Consider the following 26,104-nt stretch of genomic DNA (forward strand, 5'->3'; position numbering starts at 1 on the left):
TCCTTGCTTGGCCAATAGGCTGCCAGGGAGCCATGCGCGTCCTTCCGATGCTTGCATAGAAGGGGAGGGGGCACCCCCGCACTCTTACTCATCCCCCCCACCCACCCTCCCTCTGAGTGCCTCAAGTTAAAAGTGATGTGCGGCGCTCACGTACTGAGAGTGCCGGGACATCAGCTGGTGTGGACGCACACCGCACGCACGCCTGGAGGTTTTTTTGTTTTTTTTCCCTTTTTCCAGTTGTGTAGTTTTTATGTCCAATGCTGACATGTTGTGCGCGTTTCTCATCCTCTGCCTCTCAGCAGCACACGTTCAGCTTTACGCACAGCCGCAGCTTTACACGCTGCGCTCTGAGCTCTCGGAAGACGCCATCCTTGTGGCCAACAACCGCATCCACGTGCCACTGGGCCGGGCCGTGTTTGTGGACCCGGTCAACAACCTGGTGGTGCAGACGCAGCCGGGTGACCGCTGCAGTGTGACAGTTCTGGACAATGACCCGCTCGCCCAGCGACCCGGGAGGCTCTTGCCCGAGAAGTTCCCGTGCGACTTTGGTCCTAGGGATGTCACGTACACCCACTACGGGTCCAGGAGCCCGGCACGGGATCGGGTGCGGCTGCAGTTGCGGTACGACGGGCACGCCGAGACCGTCATCATCCCGTTTGTGATAGAGGTGGAGGTGGTCTTTACGCAGCTGGAGCTGGTTACCAAGAACATGCCGCTGACTGTCACCCACCTGAGGGGTACCAGTGATGCCATAGACAGCAAGATCTTGGACTTCACTTATGACCGGAAGGGGTTCAAGTGCGGGGTGACGGTATTGGCGGGCGAGGGCACTCTGCCCCGCTACGGGCGACTGATGGATGGCGGAAAACTGTCCCAGACGATGGACTGCGATGAGCTAACGCGGGCCGACATCCGCTACAAGCACACGTTCCAGGGGGCGTCCCCCAACCGGGACCACATCCCCATGGTGCTGGAGCTCCGGGACCGAGAAGGCAACCTGGTGAAGCAGGAGCATTTCCACGTGATGGTTCAAATCCGTGGAGGCCAGGAGAATACGGCGCCCAGGCCCAGCTTCATGGTCATGATGATGATGGAGGTGAGCCAGTTTGTCGTGACGGCGCTAACGCCCGAAATGCTTGCTGCGGACGACGTCGAGGCAGACCCGAGGGAATTGGTCTTCAACATCACCTTGCCGCTGTCTTACGAGGAGGGCTACATCATCAGTACCGACGACCAGAATCAGCCCATCACCTCCTTCTCCCAGCGGGACCTGCAGGATCTCAAGATCGCCTACAAGCCGCCCTCATTGGATGCCGACACCGAGAGAATCTTTCAGTTAGAGTTTGAAGTGGTTGACCCGGAGGGCGCTGTGTCGGATCCCTTTGCCTTCATGATTGTGGTGAAGCCCATGAACTCGCTGGCGCCGGTGGTGACCTGCAACACCGGTCAGCTGCTGTACGAGGGTCAGTCCCGTCCCCTGGTGTCAGGTAATAACCTGGAGATACGCGATGAGGACAATCTGGAGGCGGTGAGCGTCACGGTGGTGGACGGGTTGCGCCACGGCACCCTGCTGGTACTGGGGTCCTATCGAGACAGCTTCACAGCCGCCCACCTGGCCGCTGGCGCAGTGGTCTACCAGCACGACGGTAGCGACACGCATAGTGACAACATCGTGTTTATGGTGACGGACGGAAAACATCATGTTGAGTTCCTCTTCCCTGTCACTGTGGTGCCCACCGACGACGAGCCGCCCATTAATAACGTCAATACCGGGGTGGTCCTGTTCAAGCATCAGATGATGTCCCTGTCGCCGCTCGCACTCAGTGCTGCTGATATCGACTCTGAGGACTCCACTATTAAATTTACCATGGTCCCTCCGTTTTCTACCATTGGCACCTTACTGCTGCGGCAATCAGACGCCCCGGAGGACCCCTCCTCGTGGAAATTCAACTCAGAGGACGAGGTTTATGAGAAGGAGGTGCGGGAGTGGCTGCAGAAGGACATCACGGATGGGAAGCTGTTCTACAAGCACGTGGGGCCTCACAACATCAACACAGTCATGGACCAGTTTGTCTTCACGGTCCAGGATGACAACAATCCCCCAAATCAGTCAGGCCAGGCTACATTTGTAATCCGTGTATTGCCCATCGATGATGTCCCACCTGAGCTCCACCCCGACACCACCCTGCAGATGACAGTGGAGGAGTACAAGCTGACTCAGTTTAGCAAAGAAGTCCTGCGCTACTCAGATTTGGACTCTGAAGACCGAGACCTTAAATACACGGTGTTACAACCTCCGACGGACACCGACGAAAACCACCCAGTCGTCTTTGGTTCTTTGGTTCTGACGGACAGTCCTGATTTTGAAGTGACTGAGTTCACGCAAGCTCAAGTGAACCACCACAAGATTGCGTTCAGCCCACCCTACACGGAGCTGGGCATCACATCGCACGTCGTGCAGTTTCGGTACGCCGTTGAGGACATGGCGGGGAACAGTGTGGAGGGGGTGTTCACCGTCTACCTCCAACCAGTTAATAACAAGCCACCGCAGATCACCAACACAGGTTTTGCCGTGTTTGAGGGTGGCGTGCACATCCTTACACCCGCCGAGCTTGACGCCATAGATCCCGACACTGAGAGTCAAACCATTAACTTCAGGCTCAGTCAGATGCCGAAACACGGAACCATCCAGGCGGCATTTGCCGACTTGCCTGAGAAAGCCGTATTCGGTCTGCAGGACCTCTCGGAAGGCAGGATTTCTTACAGCCACAGCGGTGAGGACACATCCAGCGACAAATTCCATCTGGACGTCAGCGATGGCGTTCACATTTTGAATGTGATGGTCAAAGTCCATGTCAAACCAATTGATGACGAGGCCCCGACTCTAAGCCTCCCCGCCGGGACTGTCGGCTCTCGTATGGATGTTCTGGAAAATGGCGCTGCAGAGATCACCGCGAACGTAATCCAAGGACGTGATGCCGACACGGACGATCTCCAGCTGACTTTCATCCTGGAGGACCTGCCGGCCATTGGGGAGATCTTAGTTAAAGGCCTGCCTTCTAGCAGGTTTACGCAGGCAGACGTGATTAACGGCCTGGTGGTCTACGCCCACACCGGCGGTGAGATCGGGCTTACCTCTCGCCAGGATGTCTTCAATCTGACCCTCATGGACATGTCAGATGATTGGACAGTGGGTGGCAACCGGGTCCAAGGGGTCCACGTGCGAGTCACTGTGCTCCCCGTGGACAGCCAGGCCCCTGAGGTTGGAGTCGGTGTGCAGTTCAGCGTCCTGGAAGGGGACAAAAATGCCATTGGTCCTCAGCACTTGAATGCTGATGACACCGACACGCCTGTGGAAGACATCTTTTGCACCGTCATTGTGCAACCAAACACAGGATACGTGGAGAACATCTCGCCTGCACCTGGTTCGGAAAAGTCCAGGTCGGGCACTGCCATTAGCGCCTTCACCATCGGCGACGTCCGGGCAGGGAATATATTCTATGTGCAGAGTATTCACAAAGGTGTGGAGCCAGTGGAGGATCGGTTCAGCTTCAGGTGCTCGGATGGCATCAACTTCTCCAAGAAGCTTTTCTTTCCTATTATAATTGTGCCCACCAATGACGAGCCACCGGAAATTTTCTTGAGGGAGATCGTCGTGATGGAGGGCATGAACGTAGTGTTGGACACCCGCGTGGTGAATGGCCGTGACAGTGACGTGCCGCCCCACGACCTGATGTTCATCATTTCCAGTCCGCCCAAACATGGCGTCATTTTGAACCAGCTGCCCACAGGCTCAATCTTGGTGAAGAACTTCACTCTGGAGGATATGAAGGCGGCGGCGAGCATCATATATGAACACGACGATTCCGAAACGACGGAGGACACCTTCGAGCTCATCCTGACCGACGGGAAGTTCTCGGTGTGGAAGACTGCAGCAGTCAATATCATTGCAGTCAACGACGAGACCCCCAGGATGCAAATCAACAATGGCCTGGAGGTGGAAGTCGGTGAGACCAAAGACGTTGATAGCCAAGTCCTCAAAGCAACTGATTTGGATTCAGATGACAGCTCGCTCACGTACATCATCTCTTTTGGACCCAGTCAGGGTCTCCTACAGAAGAGAACCCGCCTTGGGTTTACGGAAAACATTACAAGAGGCTCAAATTTTACACAATCGGAAGTGGATGCGGGGCTTGTTTTTTATTCCCACAATGGCCAGGAAGGCATCCGAGACTTTATCAAATTTGATGTGACAGATGGAATTAATCCACTGATCGACTGCTACTTCTATATCAGCGTGAGCAACATTGATGTGGTTTTTCCCGATGTGGTCAGCAAGGGTGTGTCCCTCAAGGAAGGCGGCCGCGTCACCCTGACAACCGACCTCCTTAGCACCACCGATCTCAACAGCCCCGACAAGAGCCTGGTATTCACCGTCACCAGAGCGCCCGTGCGGGGCCACCTAGAGTGCACGGATGCCCCTGGGGTACCCGTCGTGTCCTTCACGCAGCTTCAACTGGCTGGAAGCAAGATCTTCTACATCCACACAGCAGACGATGAAGTGAAGATGGACAGCTTCGAGTTTGAAGTCACAGACGGCTACAATCCAATCTTCAGAACCTTTCGAGTCTCCATTCTGGACGTTGCCAACAAGAAACCCGTGGTGAAGATCAATGGTCTGCGGGTGACCGAGGGCCACAGTAAACTCATCACGCCCTTTGAGCTCACTGCTGAGGACCAGGACACCGTGGAAAAGTTGCTCAAGTTCACCATCACCCAGCATCCCGTCCATGGAAAACTCCTCTATAACAAATCCAGAACGGTCAGCATCTTCACCAAACAGGACCTCAACGAGAACCTCATCAGCTATTTGCATGACGGCACAGAGTCTCCAGAGGACTCCTTCTCCTTCACGGTGACCGACGGCACCCATTCGGATTTCTACGTGTTCCCGTATACCGTTTTCGAGACGCGCCTTCCGCAGACCCTGAACATTACCGTGGTGCCCGTGGATAACAGCGTCCCACAGATTGTGGTGAACAAGGGTGCTCCCATCCTGAATACACTACTCACAGGCCAGCTGGGCTTCCTTGTCGGACCGAAGCACCTGAGGGCGGTGGACCGCGACAGCGGACCGGCGGCGCTGGTGTTCCGGGTCACTACCCCGCCCATGCATGGGTACCTGATCAACCTGGGCCTCGGGAACAACTCTGTGGACAGCTTCAGTCAAGGTAAGATAACCGCTACATGGGGGAAGATTGAACATTTGTACTTTAAATCACTTTCTGTTCATTTTTTTCTTGCATCTAATTGAGGCTGCTTTTGCGCTTTTATGATTCAAACGAAAGCTTTTCCTGCTCGTTGAAAAAATCATGATGACTGCTGATCAAAAAAAAAAAAAAAAAAAAAAAGAGTGGTTTCAATAGCATGCTTGCGTCTTTTTTTGGAGCTCTTAGCCTTTTGTTCTTTTTTGGTGTCGTTGGATGTTTCTGTCATTAGAAAGAATCAAACAGGAGCTGTCAAAGGATAAAATCGCACTTCAGTTCAGGTGTGTGATGACTACAAAAATAACACTTCCTAATTTCAGACTTTTCAATATTTAAAAAAATGTGTACTTTCACAAAATTTTACAACCTATTAGCTGACAAAACACTTTCTTCATAATATTATTTCATATTTATGTATATATATAATTTTCTTGTAGAATATATATATTCTTACTTGTAGTACTCCATCTTCCTTCCTTCCTTCCTTATGATGCTCCTGTGTTGGCATCTCGTCACTGAAGTCACCGAGGTGAAAGTGACAACGTGTCTGGTGTTTATTCAGCCGCGAGACTTTTCAATATTTCACCGTGTGACGTATTTGCTGTCTCCAAGCAGCTCAGCTTAATTCAAAAGCGGACAAAAGTATTGGGACATGCACATCGATAAAGTGGACACTTGACCATGATATGGACATTGTCATCCCCATCTAAAAAATGTAAATGTATATTTATTGTATATTTTCGTAAGATGAGACCTTTTCGTATAAACAGATGACTTTAATACTGTAATTTTGCCAGATTTTCTTGTACAATTGTGAATAATCTTGAAATTATTGCAACATTTAGCTAAGAAAAAAGTTTTCTAGTTTTCTAAGATTATTACGATTGTGCATTAACAACGACAACAAAAAAACAATGTTCTCAACTTCTCATACTATATTTTTGTGTCGGAAAAAAATGTGACTTTGAGGTTCTTGATGTGCAAAATGGCCGCAATGCGAATATTTTTGCCCCCACAGGTTGTGATGAGGAAAGGAAAAATGTTTTCCAAAAGCCTTTTCTGCATCCTTTATCAGAAGGATGCAAGTAATCATTCATTCAGTGACTCAACAGCACCTCCGCTGGTGGCAGCTGAGTAGTGCATGTAATTCCAAAGGATTCTCCTGCCCATCAATGACCCCAACCCCCCACAACCACACTCCAGCGACACTGACTTCCTTCAGGTGTCCCAACATTTTGCCCATGATGTGTATTTTCACTTTTGACATGTTGTTTTTGTGGTAGCCGACATCGACAATCTGAACGTGTGCTACATCTTGCACAAAGAAGAGAATGCCACCTCGGACGTCTTTGGCTTCAGCGTGGAGGATCATGGTAAGAGCATGTTTTGCATTGAAAATTTGGATGTTATTTAGATCAAAATGCGTCAAATTAGAAGAATAGTGTTGCATTTGTAGGGATGAAAAATATATTGCTGCAATCTTAAAAAATCAGAGAAAAAAAATCTAATAAATTATTTAAAAAAAAAAAATATTATAGTAACTACAAAAATTCTAGATAAAAATTCTAAATATTACTAGAATTAATTCTTTTTTTTTCTTGAAAAGAAAAAAAAAGAATTAATCTAAATCTAGCCTAGTTTAATTTAAAAGAAATCTAAAATTCCCCATTTCTCTGAGTATAAAGCAAGACTACTGTAAATCCCCCAAAAGTTATGTAGGTCAACTCAATCTACTGTATATATACTCCAATCAAATGAATGACAAAAAAGCCGTTAAATTGTGCGCAGATTTAAACAAGACTACCATAAATCCCCAAAAGTTGGGCTGGTAAAATAAAATTCTCCAAAGGCTGCACAGCGATTCTTTTCTGCGGTGGGCTTCTTAAGTTCACCCTGCACTGAACTGCACTGACATGACTGCAGCTTTCCCCCTCAACCATAAAATTCACTTTTTGAGGTTAAGATGATGACTCAATGTTTTGCCTCACTTTTTTGGCTGAAATGTATTTTGGGAGCGTGTTTTTATACGGTGGCGCTAATGCGTTGGACTGAGGCACTGAAACCAAATTTAGGTGACGAGTTTGTTGTGAAGATAAAAGCAAGATTGTCGAATGGATTGTCCACGCTACTCTCAGCGAGTGTTTCTGCTCAAATGAGGCTGAGGTTTCATCCAAAAACTACACTTGAAAAGTACTTAGTTTTGTTGTTGAAACAGCAAAATAAAAACGATCTGCCCCCCCCCCCCCCCCCCCCCCCCAAAAAAAAAAGTTGATCAAGCAAATGCAAATTGGAGATGAAATCCTACTTTCAGTCTCTTGTGTACACTGCCGACTGCTTCAGTGTAGTAAACATATATGATCAGTAGCAAAGTAAAAAATCAAAAGCGAAAAGAGCGATTCTATGCATTTTAAAAGTATTAAACTAATAGCGTTAGTGTTTTTGAACTTGAAAACGATAGAAGACAAAAAGTGTCATCATTGAAGTCTAAATTGTTTTTGACGTTCATGAAAACACGCTGTTCTTTGAGGACTATAACTTGCCTTTTGATGTTTTGGGGAAACACGTACATTAGCATTTGTCAACTGTCTAAATCAGGAGTGTCAAACTCATAGTAGCTCAGGGGCCACATGGAGGAAAATATATTACCAAGTGGACCGGATCGGAAAAATAACGGTTTATAACTTTTGCCGTCAATTATACGCAGATTTTCGCTACTTGTGGGCTAGCCCTAAATTATGGAGCTCAACTGTAATCATACTGTTCCAAAAAAATAACATGAATGCAAATATAGTGCGGCAACACTTTGCCTGTATTTGTTCTGGACGTGATAAATCTACCTCTTTTGCCTATATATTGTTCCCAGAATGGATTGTGTTGTGCAGTTAACTGATTCACTCGCCGCCATTTCCACTGAAGCAACCCCCTTCGCTCCCGGCTGTTTTACTGGATTTTGACAGATTTTTACAAGGCACACATAATATTGTCTTCTATTGTTATAAAAATATAAACCTACCAAAAGAAGGATTAGTCTCTTCTTTCATCAGAAAAAAAGTATATTTATATCTGTTTCAGTTTTGCAGCTATTAGCATTAGAATATAGCTCAGTTTCATTATTATTCACAAATCCGTTTAAAACTGTGGGGGAAATCAGCTTGTTGCAACATGGCTCTGGTTAATCTCTTATACTCTGCTGCCACCTGCTGGCCGTTAGTGTAAAATCTACTATTCATTCAAGGGTTCTCTTCAGTTCAGAAGCTGCATCAAAGCCTTCTGTATGCTCATAAAAAAAATAAAAAAATAAAAATAAAGTGTCTTGGGACACTTAATATTTCAAATAGAACGTATTTATACGTTTTGGGGAGCAAATGAGTCAATTACATTATAAGGATGTTAATCCTTGTCATATCTATTTGCGTTACCAGTAATTGAATTTGTGTCGTATTTACCATGTTTGTCGGTATATGATTTAAAAAAATAAATAAAATAAAATAAAATAAACAAACCGTAACTTTAAGTTGTGTGTAAAATGACATCCAGGATGATTCCCCGTACAAGTTGCATTGCTCATCTGAGGACTGCTTGTGAAATTATAAATTTATATGTTTTGATTTTGGCCGGCTGATTAATTGGTCTAAATTGTCTTGGATGTGTACAAAAACATGATTTTGATGTTTACGAAAACATGTAAGATGCTGATTAAAAACGTGTTTGTCGAACTTCAAAAATTTGCTTTTGATGTTTGTCAAACACAATGTCAGTCTCATCGTGGAATCCAAATTGTGTTTGACGTTTTCGAAAAGATACGTAGACTCTTATTTCACACAGCTCGCATTCCACACCAAATATGGGAATATGCATATGGCTTTTTGTTGTTTTATCCGATTGTGTCAAAAAGAACATGTGAGAACCATGGTGGCTCCGTTTCCCAAATTAATACCCAATTGCTGTTGACACGTTTCCGCCTTTGTCGTACCTGCAGGGCCGCCCTCGTCTCCTCCTTCGTTCTCTCATTAGCCTGAACGCCGCCGGAGCTCGCCACTAGCTAACGGGTCTTTGGAGCCTGCGGGGCCGGCACTTTCTGCTTCATAAAAGCATGTTTAAAAAAAAAAAAAAAGAAGACACAGGGGTAGTAGTTTGCATTTTTGTCCATTTTGGATTTTCTTTGCTTAAGTATCGGTGGCTGATATCAGCAGCCTCCACAATATTAACCAATTAAATTAAATTAAATTAAACCTTAAAATAACGTTGGTATCGCCCGATAAGTTTTGGTATCAGTCCTCGCCCATTCCTAGATGAAATAACAAACTCCTTGTGTCGCGATTTCCATCCCTGTGTTGCACGCAGTACGCATACAGCAATAATTCATATTTGGCTGCCATTTCATTTGAGGTGCATCTTTCATTTATATTTCATCACAAAGGCGTGACAAAGTGGTTGCTCATTTACATCCCTCCTTCTCTCATGGCCAGGCCATGGAAAAAAAAAAAAAAAAAAAAAAAGCACTGTGGGAGTCGTATGCTCGCTTTACATTTTTGCCAGCCTCTTAATAAAAAAACATAAATCTGCTGCGGCTCTTTTATGGCATCCGGCGAGAATCTGGAGGCATATTAAGGAGTTAACGACAGAAATGTCAGCCTCCAGCATAAGACCTCAGCGCCTTTGGATGTTATCGTTCACACGCGCGCTCACGAGGCCCCCGAGGGAACTTTGCGCTCCCCGGGAGCGCCGCTCGAGGTGCTACAAATACCTGAGCATCATTAAACGCCTCGCGACAACTTTGCTCGTGACTGCAGGAAGTGAGGATTTAATCAGTTCGTGGACCGAGGGGGGCGGCACTCCTTTCAGTTTCCCCTAGGGTGCGCTCACGTGCCCCCCGGCAAGGCCCCAACCCCTTCGGAAAAACAGCTACGCAGCGCAAAACGTGTCGCTGATGTTTTATTTCCCTCGCTAACGACACAAATGACTTCAGTGTAGATCGAAGAGTCACATGAAATCGTATGAGTAAAGCAAGTAAAAAATGTTTTCGATTTTTCGGGAAGATAGTTTAGTATGACAGTTAATGTATGCATTTTTGAAAAATAAGATGCAATTTAAGCCCTTATGCAATGTGGATAAATTTGTACGTGACTTAAAATAAAAGCAGCTTGCTTTTTTTCCAGGAAAACAGTTTAGCATGACAGCTAGTAAACGTGTTTTCGAAAATTATATATATATATATATATATATATATATATATATATATATATATAATCTTCAAGATTCACATACTAAATAAAATTATGGGTGACTTTTTAAAGTTAAAACAAAAGAGCTTTTTTTTGGGAAAACAGTTTTCGCAAATTATAAAATAATTTAAAATCTTCAATATTATGAAATAAATTTTTAGAAATTTAAAATAAATAAATTCATTCATAAGAAAGTAGCTTTTTTGACAGCTAATGTACACATTTTTGAGAATTGTAAAACTATTTAAAATGTTCAAGGTATATACAGTTACAGTGTATATAATAAATACATTCATACGTGACTTTTTTTTAAGTTACAAATATCACGCCAATGGCAATTTTTCAATTAGGTTGTGTATACAGTATCATAAACATAAATGATTTTTGTAAATACCAAAGACATTTTTCAGGCTTTGACAAACCTGCCTATCACGTTTTCCAGGAAACATTCAAGGAAAAATATTCTTCAACAAACCTAGCATACATGCTAATGTAAACATTCATGTTTTGAGAAACATCAAAGACGACGAAGTCGAAAAACAAGGCAAACACAATTTTGGGTAAAAATCATAGTGTTGGATAAATAAAAAAATTTTAATGTCATTTTTGAAAGCCAATAAACATTTTAAATTTACGATGTTAAACTAACTTCTTTAAAATACTGAATGAAATAGACAGTGAGAACAGAAAAAAAAGCAAGAGTAAAATCATTAATTTTTGAAGCTTGAACATGATGAATTATGTATGTGTGCGTGTGCGCGCGTGTGCGTGTGAGTGTCAGCTACATGCTTCCATTATGTATAACACAGACTTCCGCTTGACCTGTCTGAAGGGTTGCATTGTGGGTAAGGAGAGAAAAACCAACAGAAGACGAAAGAGAGGAAAAAAAAAAGTCAAAGCAGACTTGAAGTGTTGTCGCGAGGTGAAAAGTTCAACAAAGCACAAGCGAGAATTTCAGCGCCGATTATGTGCTCGCAAAAAGCCTCAGGGCCAACTTGTGGCACGCACACACACAGTAAAAAAAAACAACCTCGTACACACACATATACAAGAAGAAAAGCACACTCACATATACTCACAGTCACAAACATACAGAGTCAAAAAATAAGCAACACAAACACAATCTAACAGTCAACAGTCAAACATGAGCAGTACGTGTTAGTGCAAAACTCGGTTGTTGATTTATTTTATTTTTTTTCCTTATGTTGTCGTCTGCGTATCAGCCGGCAACAAGTTGACGGGCCAGTGGTTGGGCGTGGACTGGTGCTGGATCTCACTGGAGAAGGATTTCTACGTGGTGGACGAGGGCGACGGTGATGGCGACGCCTTCGTGGAGGTGGTGCTGAAACGGAGGGGCTACCTGGGCCAAACCTCCTTCATAGGTCTGCAAAAAATAAAAAATAAAAAAAATACATCTTCACTCATTGGTACATTCAGCATCGCCTTTCATCAGCGAGCTGTTTGGCATTTAGACCCTCACGTTTTCAATTGACTTCTCCACCAATCACTGACCTCCTTTCATTAGCCCTTGATGAACTTTGACTTGCATGTTAATGAGAGTAACAACGTAGTTTGGCAAATTAGCGTTAGCCATGATTAGCACAGTACTGTTTTGAAACCCTTTAAACCCTTTCCCAGGCTTGAAATGCTCATTTGAAGCCTTATCCATGACTCAAAACCCAAACATGAAGTCATAAGCCAGGCTTAAAACTGCCATTTGAAAGCCTAACCCTGACTTGAAACCTGACTTTCAAACCAAAAACGTAACTAGAGCTAAACCTCCAGTCCCACCTTGAAACCCTAACCTTGGCTTAAAAGCCTTCCTTCCTTCAATTCCGTTTGAAATCACTATATAAATAAAGATTACTTGACTTGACATAATACTTCACAACATTCCTTCCTTTCCTCCTCTGTTCCTTCTTACATCCTTCCTTTCATTCCTCCTTCATTCCTTCCATTCTTCCTCCTCCTTTACTTCTTCCAATCCTTCCTTTCTCCCTTAACACTTCACATCCTTGATTCCTTTTGTCCTCTGTTCCCTCTTTCATCTTTCCTTTCATACTTCCTTTATTCCTTCCATTCTTCCTTCCTTCCTTCTTCCTGACCTTCCTCTCAACCTTTTCCCATATTTACAATCTTCCTTCCTTCCTTCCTTCCTTCCTTCCTTCCTTCCTTCCTTCCTTCCTTTATTCATTCCTTCCTTCCTTCCTTCCTTCCATCCTCCCTTAATACTTCACATCCTTGATTCCTTTTGTCCTCTGTTCCTTCTTTCATACTTCCTTTCATTCCTTCCATTCTTCCTTCCTTCCTTACTTCTTCCTGTCCTTCCTCTCAACCTTTTCCCTTATTTAAAATCTTCCTTCCTTCCTTCCTCCCACCATTCTTCCTAACATCCTTCGTCCTTCCTAAATGGCTTCCTTACCTTCTTTCCATCCTTCCTAAACAGCTCCCTTCTACCATCATCTTCCCTTTGAATGTTTATAATTCCACGTTTCATGCGTTTGATGTCTCGCAACATGGGAAGAAGAATATTCTTTCCTTCCGTCTGTAAAAATCTTCTTAAAAGGCTTTGGGGGCAAATTAATCCGACACTTGACAGGATTGCCAAGCCCACACAAGTCACAATCTTCTTCTGCCGGTGTTCCTTCCAGGAATCGGTACTCAGGACGACAGTGCGAAGAAGGACCAAGACTTTCGGGTCAAATCCCAGAGGCAGGTCCAGTTCAACCCGGGCCAGACCAGGGCCACCTGGCGGGTCCGGATCCTCTCGGACGGCAAGTATGAGCGGGCAGAGACCTTCCAGATCCTTCTGTCGGAGCCCGTCATGGCGGCGTTGGAATTCCCCACCACTGCCACCGTGGAGATCTTGGACCCCCATGATGGTGAGAATGCAAGAAAGACATGATCAATTATGAAAGAAAAAAATGGCTAAAAGCTAACTGAGATGGAAGCTAACTAAAGTCAAAGATAGCAGAGATTTACAACTAGAAGCTAACTGAAGGAAGTTGATTTAAAAAAAAAAAAAAAAAAAAAAAGAAAGAAAAGCTAAGAGGTCAATGCTAGCTTGGGCTAATGAGGAGCACATCAAGAGGCTTGTTAATTGCCTTGAGTTGTTATAAAAGCATGCATCACCCACTGGTGAACCCTTTTTACTCAACATACAAAATGATTGGGATGTATGTGCATCAATTCTGGAAAATGAATGGCCAAGACAAAAACTGGGATAGAATTTATATCAAAACGGAATCATCCGATAACTAAGAGTAGGTATGCGTTTGACTTTGAAGTCATTCACGCATTGCTTGTTCCTTGGCAGAAGGATGCCACAAGATGATGTCAAAGCACTACTTTTATATAAGCCTGAGCACAAAAACAGCGCATAAGTACGTTTTTTTTTTTTTTTTCCTAGTGAATAACGCAAAATAAGTTCTTCAAAAAAAAAAATGCGAAAATGCGGGGAACACTGCACACCCCAACCGTACGAGAAAATGGTAAACTAAGTATAGAGCTCATCTGGAGTATTTCCCAACACAGCCTAAAAGTTTGTCAGTGTAGTTTCACACTTGACCATAAAAAGTACATCAGACAGTAAGAAATAGAAGAATATTTTGACACTTGGAGATGCTTATTAATTGAAAACAACGCAGCGTCGAAGCTGGGAGTCGTTACGTTTTGGGCCGAGGCGAAGCGGCGGCTGGCTGCCCTCCGGACGTACGTTCGCCTCCAAAGCCGAAGCCAGGCACAGAGTGACGCGTTTCTGTCACATTAGACAATCTTCACAGGCCAGCGAGTAATGAAGTCACGGGGGAGACAAAGTCGGACACCAGAAGGATGATGATGAGAGCGCGTGTCAACGGGATGGAACATCAGCTCGCTTTATGGCACACACACACAAAAAAAAAAAAAAAAAAAAAAAATCCAAAACATTCCACTCGAGAAAGAGCGAAAAGATGAAGGACGGCAGGCTTGCTGTTAAGTTGAAGACGTTTGAACTTGGAGCCAAAAGTGCTCCGAGCACAGACAAAAAAAAATTGCGAATGATGAGAGATAACGTGGAGGCTGAGGGAGGCAACATAATAGCAGCTGCTCCATTGAAAGAACATCAAGTCGTCATTGGGAGAGGAGGGGGTGGGGTCACAAACTTTTTTTGATCCAAAGAAAAAATGTTATCCAAAACCACGCAAGTTGGACAAAATTACCATTAAATTGTTTTACTCTTTTAGAAATAATGGCACAATATTATGGTAACAAATTCCTGTTTTTATGAAAAAAAAAAAAAACTGTATTGTTGTGCCGTATTTTTTTTTTCCAAGAAAAGGTAGTTGTCATTTTCACAAGAGAAAAATATTTTTAAAAAAATGTAATATAAAGTTGTAATATTCTGATATTGAAGTCAACGAGGGAAGAAAGTCATATTTTAACAAGTTAATTTCAAAATTAAAAGTAAATACAACTTTTCTTTCATAATATTAAATCTTGTTTTCTGGAAACGGCTCTAAAAAAACCCCATTATTATTAGTATTTTATTTATTTATTTATTCATTTATTTATTATTAATGCAAGGATGTCTGATTTTTACTGTGCTGTCTGCAGTCTGGTCAAAATTGCATGATAATCTGTCCTCAATTGCCTTACATAGATATGTAAAGGTAAAAGAAAGAAACTATCTAGTGCCATGTTGTTGTTTTTTTCCCTTCCCCGCTGACGAACACAAAAGCTCAAGGGTCCAACGGGGAATTCTTCTTCTTGTAAATGTCAGTGATGTTGACGTATGCGCAAAGTAAAAAAAAAAAAAAAAGATGTCATCACTCACAAATGTTTGCTTTTAAGCACACTTAGCTCATGCTTCAAATAGCAAGTGAGCATTTGGCTTCACTTGATATAATTTATCGATAGATTTTTTTGGGGGGGGGTTTGTTCACAGCCACAGTTAGCTTGTTAAGCACTTTGCTTTGGTTCAGCTTTTAGCACAGTTATTAGCTTTCATCTGAGCTTGTTAGTCACTTTGCTTTGCTCTCAGTGAGCTTTTAGCAGCTATCTTTCATCACGGTTAGCTTGTTAATTGCTTTGCTCTGAATTCAATGAGCTTGACCCAAATAGCAGGTCACCATTACACTTGGCTTTAAATCAAATTACATACTTTTTTTTTTTTAGATTTTATATTGTTTGGTTTTCTCAGGAGTTTACTTGAATCTCTATTAGCTTTTAGCACAGTTAGCTCATCATTTAAAAAAAAAAAAATGGTTGTGAAATGAAATAAAGGAATAAAAGCTCCCTTCAGATTGCGGTGACATTGTAAGCGAACATGTGTGCCCTTTGCTTCCCTTCTGTCACCCTCATGAAATATTGAACGTGACAGCGCTGTTTTCCTCACGGAGGTGAACTTGACCCACTTGGCTAAAAAGCAGCACCAGTGCGAGTGTGTGAAGATCCCATCCCTTCTTGACTCAACCGTCTCAGCAATCATATTGTAAATGCCCTTTTATTATTACTATTAATATTTGGATAATGACAATTTTTTTTAATTCTTTTCAGAGTCGAGCGTCTTCTTCCCCGAGCCAGTGTTGTCTGTGGAGGAGGACGTGGGACGTTTGTCCATCCCCGTCCACCGCAGCGGCGACATCAGCAAGGAGCTGATGGTGCTGTGCTACACGCAGCAGGGTATGGACTCATAAAGCCTCACATCATATATTTTTGACGCCACTTACCAGTCACGACATCACTCAGGGAAAGCCTTACTTTAAATTACAATACCATGCAACTATTTGATTTAGCATATTGCCTCAAATAAGGTCCCCAGCACGTGTTGTCCATTTGAATAAATAGACGCCTCACCTCAAATCAACACCAGGTGATGGGCGGCTATAATTTCCTTTACCTTGTATGTCATCACTAAATCAACAGCATCTGAGTAACAAATTATTTTATGGCACTGGTAAATTACAATATAATATAAATATACAAATAATGATACAAAATAACACTTTTTCATGACATTTGACGACTCGATCAACTAAAAGCTAAAAAAGAAAAAGAAAAAATGTTTTTAATTAAATGTAAATCTATTCATGTTCACGTTGTTTTGTGTGCACTTAGAATGTGGGATTGAAATCTGCTTAAAATGCAGACGGCACAGCGAGAGATCCAAAAGCAGCAGCGAGAGAGAGGCTGTGATTTTGCGTAAAAAGCCGATGAAAGGTCACTCACGTTCACAATGAGCGGATTAGCAAAGCATCTCATTAGCGTGGCGCTCCTCGTTAAGCGTGACATTTGGTTGTTAGCGTGCTCCCGCGCTAATCATCATCATCACGTGTCTCATGATCAATATGGAGATTAGATTACACCATCCGTCATTAGGATGTTTTCTCCATCATGTTGTCACATTTTTCCATATTACCGATATTTCGTCTTCGTTCTTGCCGAAGGGGGGAAAAGCACGAACATCTTACCAGCTAGAAATGCTTGAACCGCCCCTCACTGTTCAACATTCAACAAGAAAACGGTGAGTAAATCTGCAAGAACAGAATTAATTGCAGCATCCATTCGTCCATGTTAGGTTTGTTTGTCAGTCCCGGCGTTGGCGCTGGCTTTCGGCTTTCGACACAGTTGCATATCCCGCCCCCAAACACAATCTCGCTCTGTGATTGGTGGTGGTTCGGATCGGTGGAACTCAACAGGAGCGGTACAAGATGTCCATCCATCCATCCATTTTCTTGACCGCTTATTCCTCACAAGGGTCGCGGGGGGTGCTGGTGCCTATCTCAGCTGGCTCTGGGCAGCAGGCGGGGGACACCCTGGACCGGTTGCCAGCCAATCGCAGCGGTACAAGATGTATTCTCCGGAATTTGTGAACTCACAAATACCGCAAGAATTCATCTTGCGAGAGCAAGGTTAGATTACCGGAATAAATGCCGCAAAACGCCAAGCGACGGACATAATTAACAGCTCATATTCTAGTCAAATGTGACAAAAAAAGATGACAATTAAAAAAAAAATGCATGCATGGCGGCAGCTATGACTATCCGTGCGGAAATTAGCAAAGCCATTTTAAAATGATTATGTTTGGTTTTAAAAGGATTAATTATAGTTCAGAGCAGGGGTGTCAAACTCATATTAGCTCAGGGGCCGCATGGAGGAAAATATATTACTAAGTGGGCCAAATAGGCAAAATAATGGTATATAACTTTAAAACAATTGCCGTCAATTATACGCAGATTTTTGCGATTTTTGCGATTTTTGGGCCACACAGTTAATGAAGTTGTAAGGACGTTAATCCCTGTCATATGTATTTGTGTTACCAGTAACAGTGTCATATTTAACATTTTTAAGTTGGTCTATGATTTAAAAATAAACATTTTTTTTTAAACAAACCATAACTTTAAGCTGTGTGTCAAATAATGACTTCCAGGGCGATTCCGTGTACAGGTTACATTACTCATCTGAAGATTGCTTGTGAAATTACAAATTTATATATTTGATTGTGGCTGGCTGATTAATTGGTCCGACATTGAATTATTTTATTTTTTTTACCTTACAAAGTCGTCTCGCGGGCTGGATTAAACCCCTTTGTGGGCCTGATCCGGCCCGCGGGCCGTATGTTTGACACCCCTGGTTTAGAGGCAGAAATTTTTGTGGTTGACTAAAACGAGTTAGCGATCATTTTCCTCCCCCCGTCTTGATTAATTCCTTGTTCTGTCTTTTGCTTTCCCCTAAGGGTCCGCCACGGGCACAGCGCCCACCACCGTCCTGTCCTACTCAGACTACATCTCCCGTCCGGAGGAGCGCGGCAGCGTGCTTCGCTTCGACAGGGGCGAGCGGGAGAAGGCGTGCCGCGTGCTGGTCATCGACGACTCGTTGTACGAGCCCCCTGAGAGCTTCAACGTCACCCTGTCGTTGCCCGTGGGGGGCCGCCTGGGACAGCACTACCCCACCGCCAGAGTCACCATCCTGGAGGATCAAGACGACGGTAAAGCAGCGACGTCTTTACTTGCTGTTTTTCCCACTCTCAGTTCCCGTCAGAAGTGGGAAATCTGTCTGAAAAATGTTTTGCCTAAGTTACTTAAAGTTACTCAATTGAAATACAGTTTTCATTAATGAAATAAAGCAAGACTACTTAAAAAAATAAGCTAACTAACTTAAATTGCATTACATAAATTATAAATGTAAAAAACAGATGAATGAAATAATTAAATTAAAAGTATTATGCTTATTTTTTATTTTATATTACTATATTATATTACATTTATTAAATTAAAAAATAATATATAAATATATTAAATTACATTATGTATATAAAACTAAAGCTAGCGATAATGACAGTGAAAATGTCTTTCATTTTTTCTTTTTCAAACAATATCATACATTTGCTTTCAGTGTTTATTTTTAAATGTATTTATTTTTGGTATTGCTGTACATCCGAAAAGAGTTTGGGAAAATCAGTTGGGAATTGTAATTTACTTACACAATACTTAGTGCATACATTACTTTATCCCTCGCGCTTGACACATACGCCATACATTAGAAAAACTAAAACTAATAATAGTAAACTAAATGAATCATTTTGAAAAACCAACCTGCTCTAAAAAGACATTAAACCTAAATAAATTTTAAAACAAAATTAAAACAATGAAAACAAAATGCCAAATTATTCTAACCCGGTGATGGAAGAGATTTTACCCAGGACGGCACATACATTCCAATATGTCAGGTGTGGGAAAAAGTATTGGTACGCCTTCTATTTTGAGCGCTCACGCTGAGTGTAATAATAAAACAATGAATATTGAAGTCATGTGATTGAATGGAAACAGATGAGAGCATCTCCTCCCCGCGTGGCTCAGTTACGCCGTAAAAATACCACAAAAAGAGTCGAGCAGAAAACAGTCGAAGTGTTTGATGCTGACAATTGATGGCGGCAAAGAGAAGAGGGCAAAGAGAGAGAGTGAGAGAGAGATATTTTTGGGATGTGTCGGATTTTAAGGAATGAGCAGGCAAGAGAGCGAGAGATAAACTTTTCCTCCTGTCACTTTTTTCCCCACTTGAAAGCATTGCGCAAGATGAAAAAGCCGCCTCAGGAAAGCGTCACTTCAAAAAAGACCTTTCAGCAGTCTGGAGGGGGCGCTGTCTCTGTGTATGTTTGCGCATGTGTATCTCCAACTGTGACACACACAAAAACACACGTTCGTACACACAAGTGCATCTGATGCATAAATATAAAAAAAGATTCACACGCAACATGCCTCAGTGTCTACAAAAGTGGACTGGTCGCCTGTCAAACAATGGTCTGGTTGACAGCCCTTGACAGGAAATGTTTGGCTTGTGTTTGTGTGACCTTTAGCTCCGCTGTTTTACTTTGGCGAGAAGGATTATCACTTGGACGAGAGCGTGGGCTTTTTGGAAGTCCAAGTTTTCCGCACCGGCAGCGACCTTTCCAAACCCGCCACCGTCACCGTCTGCTCTCGTAAATTCGATCCCGTCTCGGCGGAAGGTGAGACTCGGTCAAGTTGAAGTTCGTCAACTAATATATTCATCAATCAATCCTTCCTTCCAGCTGGGGTAGACTACGTAGGCATCAGTCAAAACCTGGATTTTGCTCCAGGCATGAGCGCGCTGACGTTTCGGGTCAACATCCAGGACGATCTGGGAAGGCCCGAGCTGGAGGGAGTGGAGACTTTTGATCTGGTCCTGCGCATGCCAGTCAACGGCATCCTGGGAGAACCGGCAAAAATGACCGTTTCCATCAATGACTCCATGTCCGACTGTGAGTCAACAAATCTGTCCTGCATTGTTAGTATTAAAAAAAAAACACACAAACAATTATTGTCGTACAGATAACACGTCTCCATGATGTCATTCATTTCCTCTATAGTATGAAAGGATTGGTTGACTATGATAAGATTTGGGGTTAGGGATTGACAGGTTTGACACCCCTGCGTTAAAGCTGTTCCTGTATTTGACAGTACCCAAAGTGCAGTTCCAGGAGGCGGTCCACTTCGTTGAGGAGGACCAGGGCAAGCTTGTGGTGATGGTGTATCGCAGTGGCAACCTGCGCTGCGCATCCACCGTGCGTTGCTACACCCGGCAGGGCTCCGCGCAGGTCGCCCACGACTTTGACGAGCGGCCCAACACTGACGCATCTGTTGTCACCTTCTTGCCTGGTATGTCTTGTTAATGGCCATTTATTTGCTTTTCTCGCATCATTCCTCATTTTTTATCTCAATATTCTAAACAGAATGTCTGTAACAAGCCTACACGTGCAGAATGCAGGGCATATATAGACACGCGACAGAATGGGCACCAATTGATCACAGGGCCCATATAGACAAACAAGTGATTGGTCGCGACTCGCAAGTCAATCAGATAGGGATTACATAGACAAAAAATTAATTGTTCACCAGTAGGGATGTAACGATATCCAAACATCACGATATGATATTATCACGATATGAAGGTCACGATACGATAATTATCACGATATTGTGGGGGCATTGGCGATATTTAAAAAAAGATCACAATATTGTAAAAAAGAGAGCTCGCACTAAAAAAAATATATATATATATATATATATATATATATATATATATATATATATATATATATATATATATATATATATATATATATATATATATATAGCACAATATTGTGCTTTTGTACATAACACCAATGCATATAAACCACCTACAATCTCTAATAACAATATTGAGGCACTTACTTGCTAATCTGACAATTAGCATAGATTTTAAACATAGAAGGCCAAAACATCCCTAATGAAAATTAAATTGCACTAATAAACTAGTCACTAGAAGGTGCTAGACCTGCACAAATGGAAATCATCCATCCATCCATCCATCCATCCATTTTCTTGACCGCTTATTCCTCACAAGGGTCGCGGGGGCTGCTGGCGCCTATCTCAGGTGGCTCTGGGCAGTAGGCGGGGGACACCCTGGACTGGTTGCCAACCAATCGCAGGGCACACAGAGACGAACAACCATCCACACTTACACACACACCTAGGGACAATTCGGAGCGCCCAATTAACCTGCCATGCATGTCTTTGGAATGTGGGAGGAGACCGGAGTACCCGGAGAAGACCCACACGGGCACGGGGAGAACATGCAAACTCCACCCAGGAAGGTCCGAGCCTGGACTCGAACCGGAGACAAATGGAAATCAATCTGACTTTTTTAAATATTGTGAACATGACGACGATTATATTGTGGCAGTTTTAATATCACGATATTGCCCTTATCGTGACATCCCTAGTCACCAGTATGGCACCTCAGTCACGTTCCTCCTGATGCCACAACATTTTGTTTACAGGAGAGACAGAGAAGCCCTGCGTCCTGTCGCTGGTGGACGACTCGTTATACGAGGAAGTGGAAGAACTCCGGGTAGTCCTTGGGAGCCCAAAAAGTGACTCACAGTTTGGTGCCTCGCTGGGGACCCTGAAGGAGACTTTGGTGAAAATTAAGGACACTGCAGACAGTAAGTCAGGCCAAGAAACCCCAAATCAGGATTGGGTGAAATGAATTTTTTTTCCCATGGCCCTTCTCTCCGCCCTCCTTCAGAGCCCGTCATTCGGTTTTCTGAGACCAAGTTCAGTGCCAGCGAGCCGACGCAGGTGGCCGGTGTGGCAGTCATGCGGATCTCCGTAGTACGACTGGGCGACACCTCCAAGGTGTCCATCGTCCGCGTTCACACCAAGGATGGTTCGGCCATGTCGGGGGAGGACTACCACCCCGTGTCCCAAGGTGGGTCCTCATCGTCTTTGGTCTAAAAGCCCCAAAGAAACCATTTTTATTGTTATCACATAGTTGTTCCTCGCCACCATTCCAGTAGTATGAATATTTTTAGACTGGAATAGCTGAAGCTAGCAGGTCTAACCGCAATTCTCTTTCACAAGCAGCTTATTTGTTGTTAAATTGTCGTCTTATTGGCCAGACAAGCGAGTCGAAAAGCCTCTGTAAAGCGAATGATTGGAAGTTAAGATGAGACATGGCTAACGATTTGTCGACTTCAAGCTTTAAACTTTGATGCATGAGTAGCAAAGTCATCTTATTGACTAGTCGATTAATTTCTACAACTCCTACGTCACATGATGTTTAGACTGTACATCTTATGAATAGGATGGTAGTTTTGACTTTTATCAATTCATAAGAAAAGGACAGTGTTTTTTTGTTTTTGTTTTTTTAAACAGCTCTACCCACCCATAATGGGGTCATCAAGTGCACTTTTAGGCCTGATATCTTGTTAGATCTTGGGAAGTTGAAAAAAACTTCGGAGTGGTCGGTTTGACTTTTAATAACTCATTAAAAAAAAAGCATAGTATTTAGTTTTTTTTACAGCTCTACCCACTTGTAAGGAGGTCACTAAGTGTGCTATTAGATCTGGTAGCTGATGGACCCTGAGAAGTTGGGAAAAACACTGATTGTTGGGGTAAATCTTCGGCCACACTTTTCCTATGGGGCATTTTGGGGTGATGGGTTTGACGTTTAATAACTCATGCAGCAATAATAGTAACATGTTTTTATGTGCTCTACACCTCACCAGAGAGGTTAGTAAGCATGCTATTAAGTCCAGTAGCTGTCTGATTTTCAAAAGTCGATTTTAAGAAAAAAATCAAAATTGGGGGAGTAAAATTTTGCTTTCTTCAGGGCATTTATGTGTGGCTTTCTTTTCATGAAATAAATTTTCTACCTCCGCAACTAATAGGAATATTTTAGACATGTGAAATGAGGCCCGCTCGCGGGAATGTGGAAATTAACGAACGAGGCTGTTATGGATTTATTCGCTGATTTCTCATTTCATCCTGACCTGGAAGGGAAAGGTAACTTCTCAAGTCCACCGCAGGGTCGTGTAATTTTTAATTGACTTGCAAGTGGTCTTTATGCTCTGTTGGCAAGCTGAAACCCGTCCATGTGTATATTAGGGATGTCACAATAAGGGCAATATCATGATATCGTGATACTAAAACTGCCACAATATCGTCGTTGTCATGTTCACAATATTTAAAAGGAACACGTGTTAAAAAAGTCAGGTTGATTTCCATTTGTGCAGTTCTAGCACCCTCTAGTGGCTAGTTTATTAGTGCAATTTAATTTTCATTAAGGATGTTTTGGCCTTATATGTTTAAAATCTATGCTAATTGTTAGATAAAGGGGAACCTAATTTGCTTGTGAAGCGATCAATGTGTGCTTGCATTACCAAGTACGTGCCTCAATATTGTTATTAGAGATTGTAGGTGGTTTATATGCATTGGTGTAATGTACAAAAACACAATATTGTGCTTTTTTTTTTTTTTTTTTTAGTATGAGCTCTTTTTTACAATATTGTGATCTTTTTTAAATATCGCCAATGCCCCCACAATATCGTGATAATTATCGATCGTGACCTTCATATCGTGACAATATCGTATCGTGATGTTTGGATATCGTTACATCCCTCGCGTATATATGCGTGTCCGTTTCTGCTTCTGTCCAGACATTGTGTTCAAGCAGGGGGACAAAGAGCACGTTGTCCAAGTGGAGGTCCTGTACGACGGGGTGGCTGAGATGAGGGAAGCCTTCACGCTGCACCTGAAGCCCGACGACAACATGCTGGCCGAAACGCAGGCCACCAAAGCGACGGTGTACATCGAGGAGGCCGACGTCATGGCCGACGTCACCTTCCCCTCCCTACCTCACGTGGTCTCGCTGCTCCATTACGACCGCCCAGACGCCATCCACGGGGGCCCGCGGCCGCCTGCCGGCTACCCTGTCATCTGTGTCACCGTGAGTTCACTCATAGAGTGGACACAGTGTGTGTGAGCGCATGGAAGTGAGTTTGTAAGTGTCTGCGTGCGTGTGTGTGTTTTGTGTGTGGCTGCCACCCCCAGGGAGCAGAAATGAAGTGTTCCTGTCAGAATGGAGCCTCTGAGTGTTTTCACCTGCAGGCCTCTGAGACGCTTCAAAGCTTCTCAAATCACGTCGGCAGATTTCTAAATATAGACGCTGAAAATAACGTGGCGAAAACGCATCCCCCTTATCGTGCTTTTTCATTTGCTGGCTTGTTGGATTTTTAAGCTAATGGAAACGGTTGTACCTTCAATGCGACGTCAACTGAAAGGGCCGGATGTTAAGTTCTCTGCCACCATCTAGTGACAAAGACTCTGAAGCTCACTAAGCTAAAACTCTAAAACTAAACTCGCTAGTTGGGGCACTTGTGAGTCAAGGTACCACCTGATTTATGAGTTTTTTTGTCATTTCGATTTTGTTTTTGTTTTTATTACGTGTATGCTTGCAGGCGAAATTTCTGCTAGCTTAATGCTAATGATTGATGGGAAACGTCATAAACAAGCTAGTAAATAGCATTGGTGTCACATTGTTAAAAACCTTTAAGCACCCCCCGCAGGCCTGCAACACCCGCTACCCGGACTACGACAAGACTGGCTCCATTTGCGTCACCGAGCGTATCAACGACACCCTGACGCGCTACCGCTGGCTTGTCAGCGCCCCCGCCGGGCCCGACGGCGTCACCGCCCCCATGCAGGAGCTGGACTTCGACACCTTTTTTACCACCTCAAAGGGCGTCACGCTGGACTCGATCTACTTCCAGGCGGGCTCGCAGGTCCAGTGCGCCGCCCGGGCCGTCAACTCCAACGGGGACGAGGGCCTGGAGCTCAGCAGTCCCGTCGTTACCGTCAGCCGAGAGGAAGGTCAGGCAGACTTTTTGTTTGGGGTTTGAGGCACATGGGCCAGTAGAATAAATAGATCGATTTAAAATATGAACATAGTTTTTTTTCTTGTTTTTGTGGGGAGGTTGAAATTGATTAATTACATTTGCACCCGCTTGTTTCTCAATGCACTGCAGTACTTACTGTGCTGTCGTGTTTCCTTCTGGTCAAGGTATGTGCCCGCCACGCAAAACTGGTACCGTGGGCGCAGAGCCTTTCTCGGCCAAGCTGCGCTACACGGGTGCGGACGATGCTGAACATCCCAACCTTATCAAACTGAGCGTCACCATGCCGCACATGGACGGTAGGTGGCACAACGTGTCTATCGTTTTATTTATACACATATATATATATATATATGTATATATCGTGTGCGTTTCCTTGTGCAGGCATGCTTCCATTGGTTTCCACACGGCCCCTCAGCGACTTGGAGCTGACCCTGAGTCCTGATGGTGCCCGTGTGGGCAACCACCGCTGCTCCAACTTGTTGCTGGACTACAACGGGGTGACGGCGCCCAGTGACGATCCGCAGAGCGTGGCGGGCGACTGGTCGCCCTACGGCTTGAGCGGCGCGCTGCGCGGAAAGGCCACAGTGCACTTCTACCGCAACCTCCGGCTTGACGCCTGCCTGTGGGAGTTTAGCAGCTTCTACCGCATGTCCGAGCTGCTCACCGACTGCGGCGGCACCATCACCACCGACGGACAGGTGACGAGCAGTTTGATCTACTTCGCAATTATGTGTTCTTTATGTAACTCCATACAACTGCATCCTTTTTTTTTTTTTTTTTTTTCTTTTTTTTTTAATGGGAGGGGGTTTGGGAGGGGTTTGGTTGGTGCTGGATTTCACTTTGATGGATTGGATGTACTGGCTTCTATGGATCTCACTCTGCCTCATCGATCC

The 26,104-nt window shown here is 43.9% G+C and overlaps 1 protein-coding gene and 1 long non-coding RNA gene across 2 annotated transcripts in view; one reads left to right on the plus strand and one right to left on the minus strand.

Moving 5' to 3' along the window:
• Window positions 1-99: 99 nt before the first annotated feature.
• Window positions 100-26,104, plus strand: part of LOC144006722 (FRAS1-related extracellular matrix protein 2-like) — a 31,256-nt gene continuing 5,251 nt past the window's right edge. Inside the window, exons 1-15 of the mRNA XM_077505722.1 lie at window positions 100-5,231; window positions 6,551-6,640; window positions 11,716-11,874; window positions 13,144-13,374; window positions 16,028-16,153; window positions 18,207-18,458; window positions 19,827-19,976; window positions 20,040-20,249; window positions 20,449-20,646; window positions 21,813-21,977; window positions 22,061-22,243; window positions 23,973-24,262; window positions 24,882-25,185; window positions 25,376-25,507; window positions 25,593-25,909. Coding sequence (XP_077361848.1) covers window positions 251-5,231; window positions 6,551-6,640; window positions 11,716-11,874; window positions 13,144-13,374; window positions 16,028-16,153; window positions 18,207-18,458; window positions 19,827-19,976; window positions 20,040-20,249; window positions 20,449-20,646; window positions 21,813-21,977; window positions 22,061-22,243; window positions 23,973-24,262; window positions 24,882-25,185; window positions 25,376-25,507; window positions 25,593-25,909 — 7,788 coding nt within the window. The 5' untranslated portion in view covers window positions 100-250. The remainder of the gene's footprint in view (window positions 5,232-6,550; window positions 6,641-11,715; window positions 11,875-13,143; window positions 13,375-16,027; window positions 16,154-18,206; window positions 18,459-19,826; window positions 19,977-20,039; window positions 20,250-20,448; window positions 20,647-21,812; window positions 21,978-22,060; window positions 22,244-23,972; window positions 24,263-24,881; window positions 25,186-25,375; window positions 25,508-25,592; window positions 25,910-26,104) is intronic.
• Window positions 11,693-17,179, minus strand: LOC144006737 (uncharacterized). Its single transcript, XR_013279922.1, has 3 exons — window positions 16,942-17,179; window positions 12,915-13,357; window positions 11,693-11,876 (listed from the first exon to the last, which is right to left on the minus strand). It is a non-coding gene; the product is annotated as an uncharacterized LOC144006737 (long non-coding RNA).

The sequence above is a fragment of the Festucalex cinctus genome, chromosome 18 (assembly GCF_051991245.1).
Source record: "Festucalex cinctus isolate MCC-2025b chromosome 18, RoL_Fcin_1.0, whole genome shotgun sequence".
NCBI lineage: Eukaryota > Metazoa > Chordata > Actinopteri > Syngnathiformes > Syngnathidae > Festucalex > Festucalex cinctus.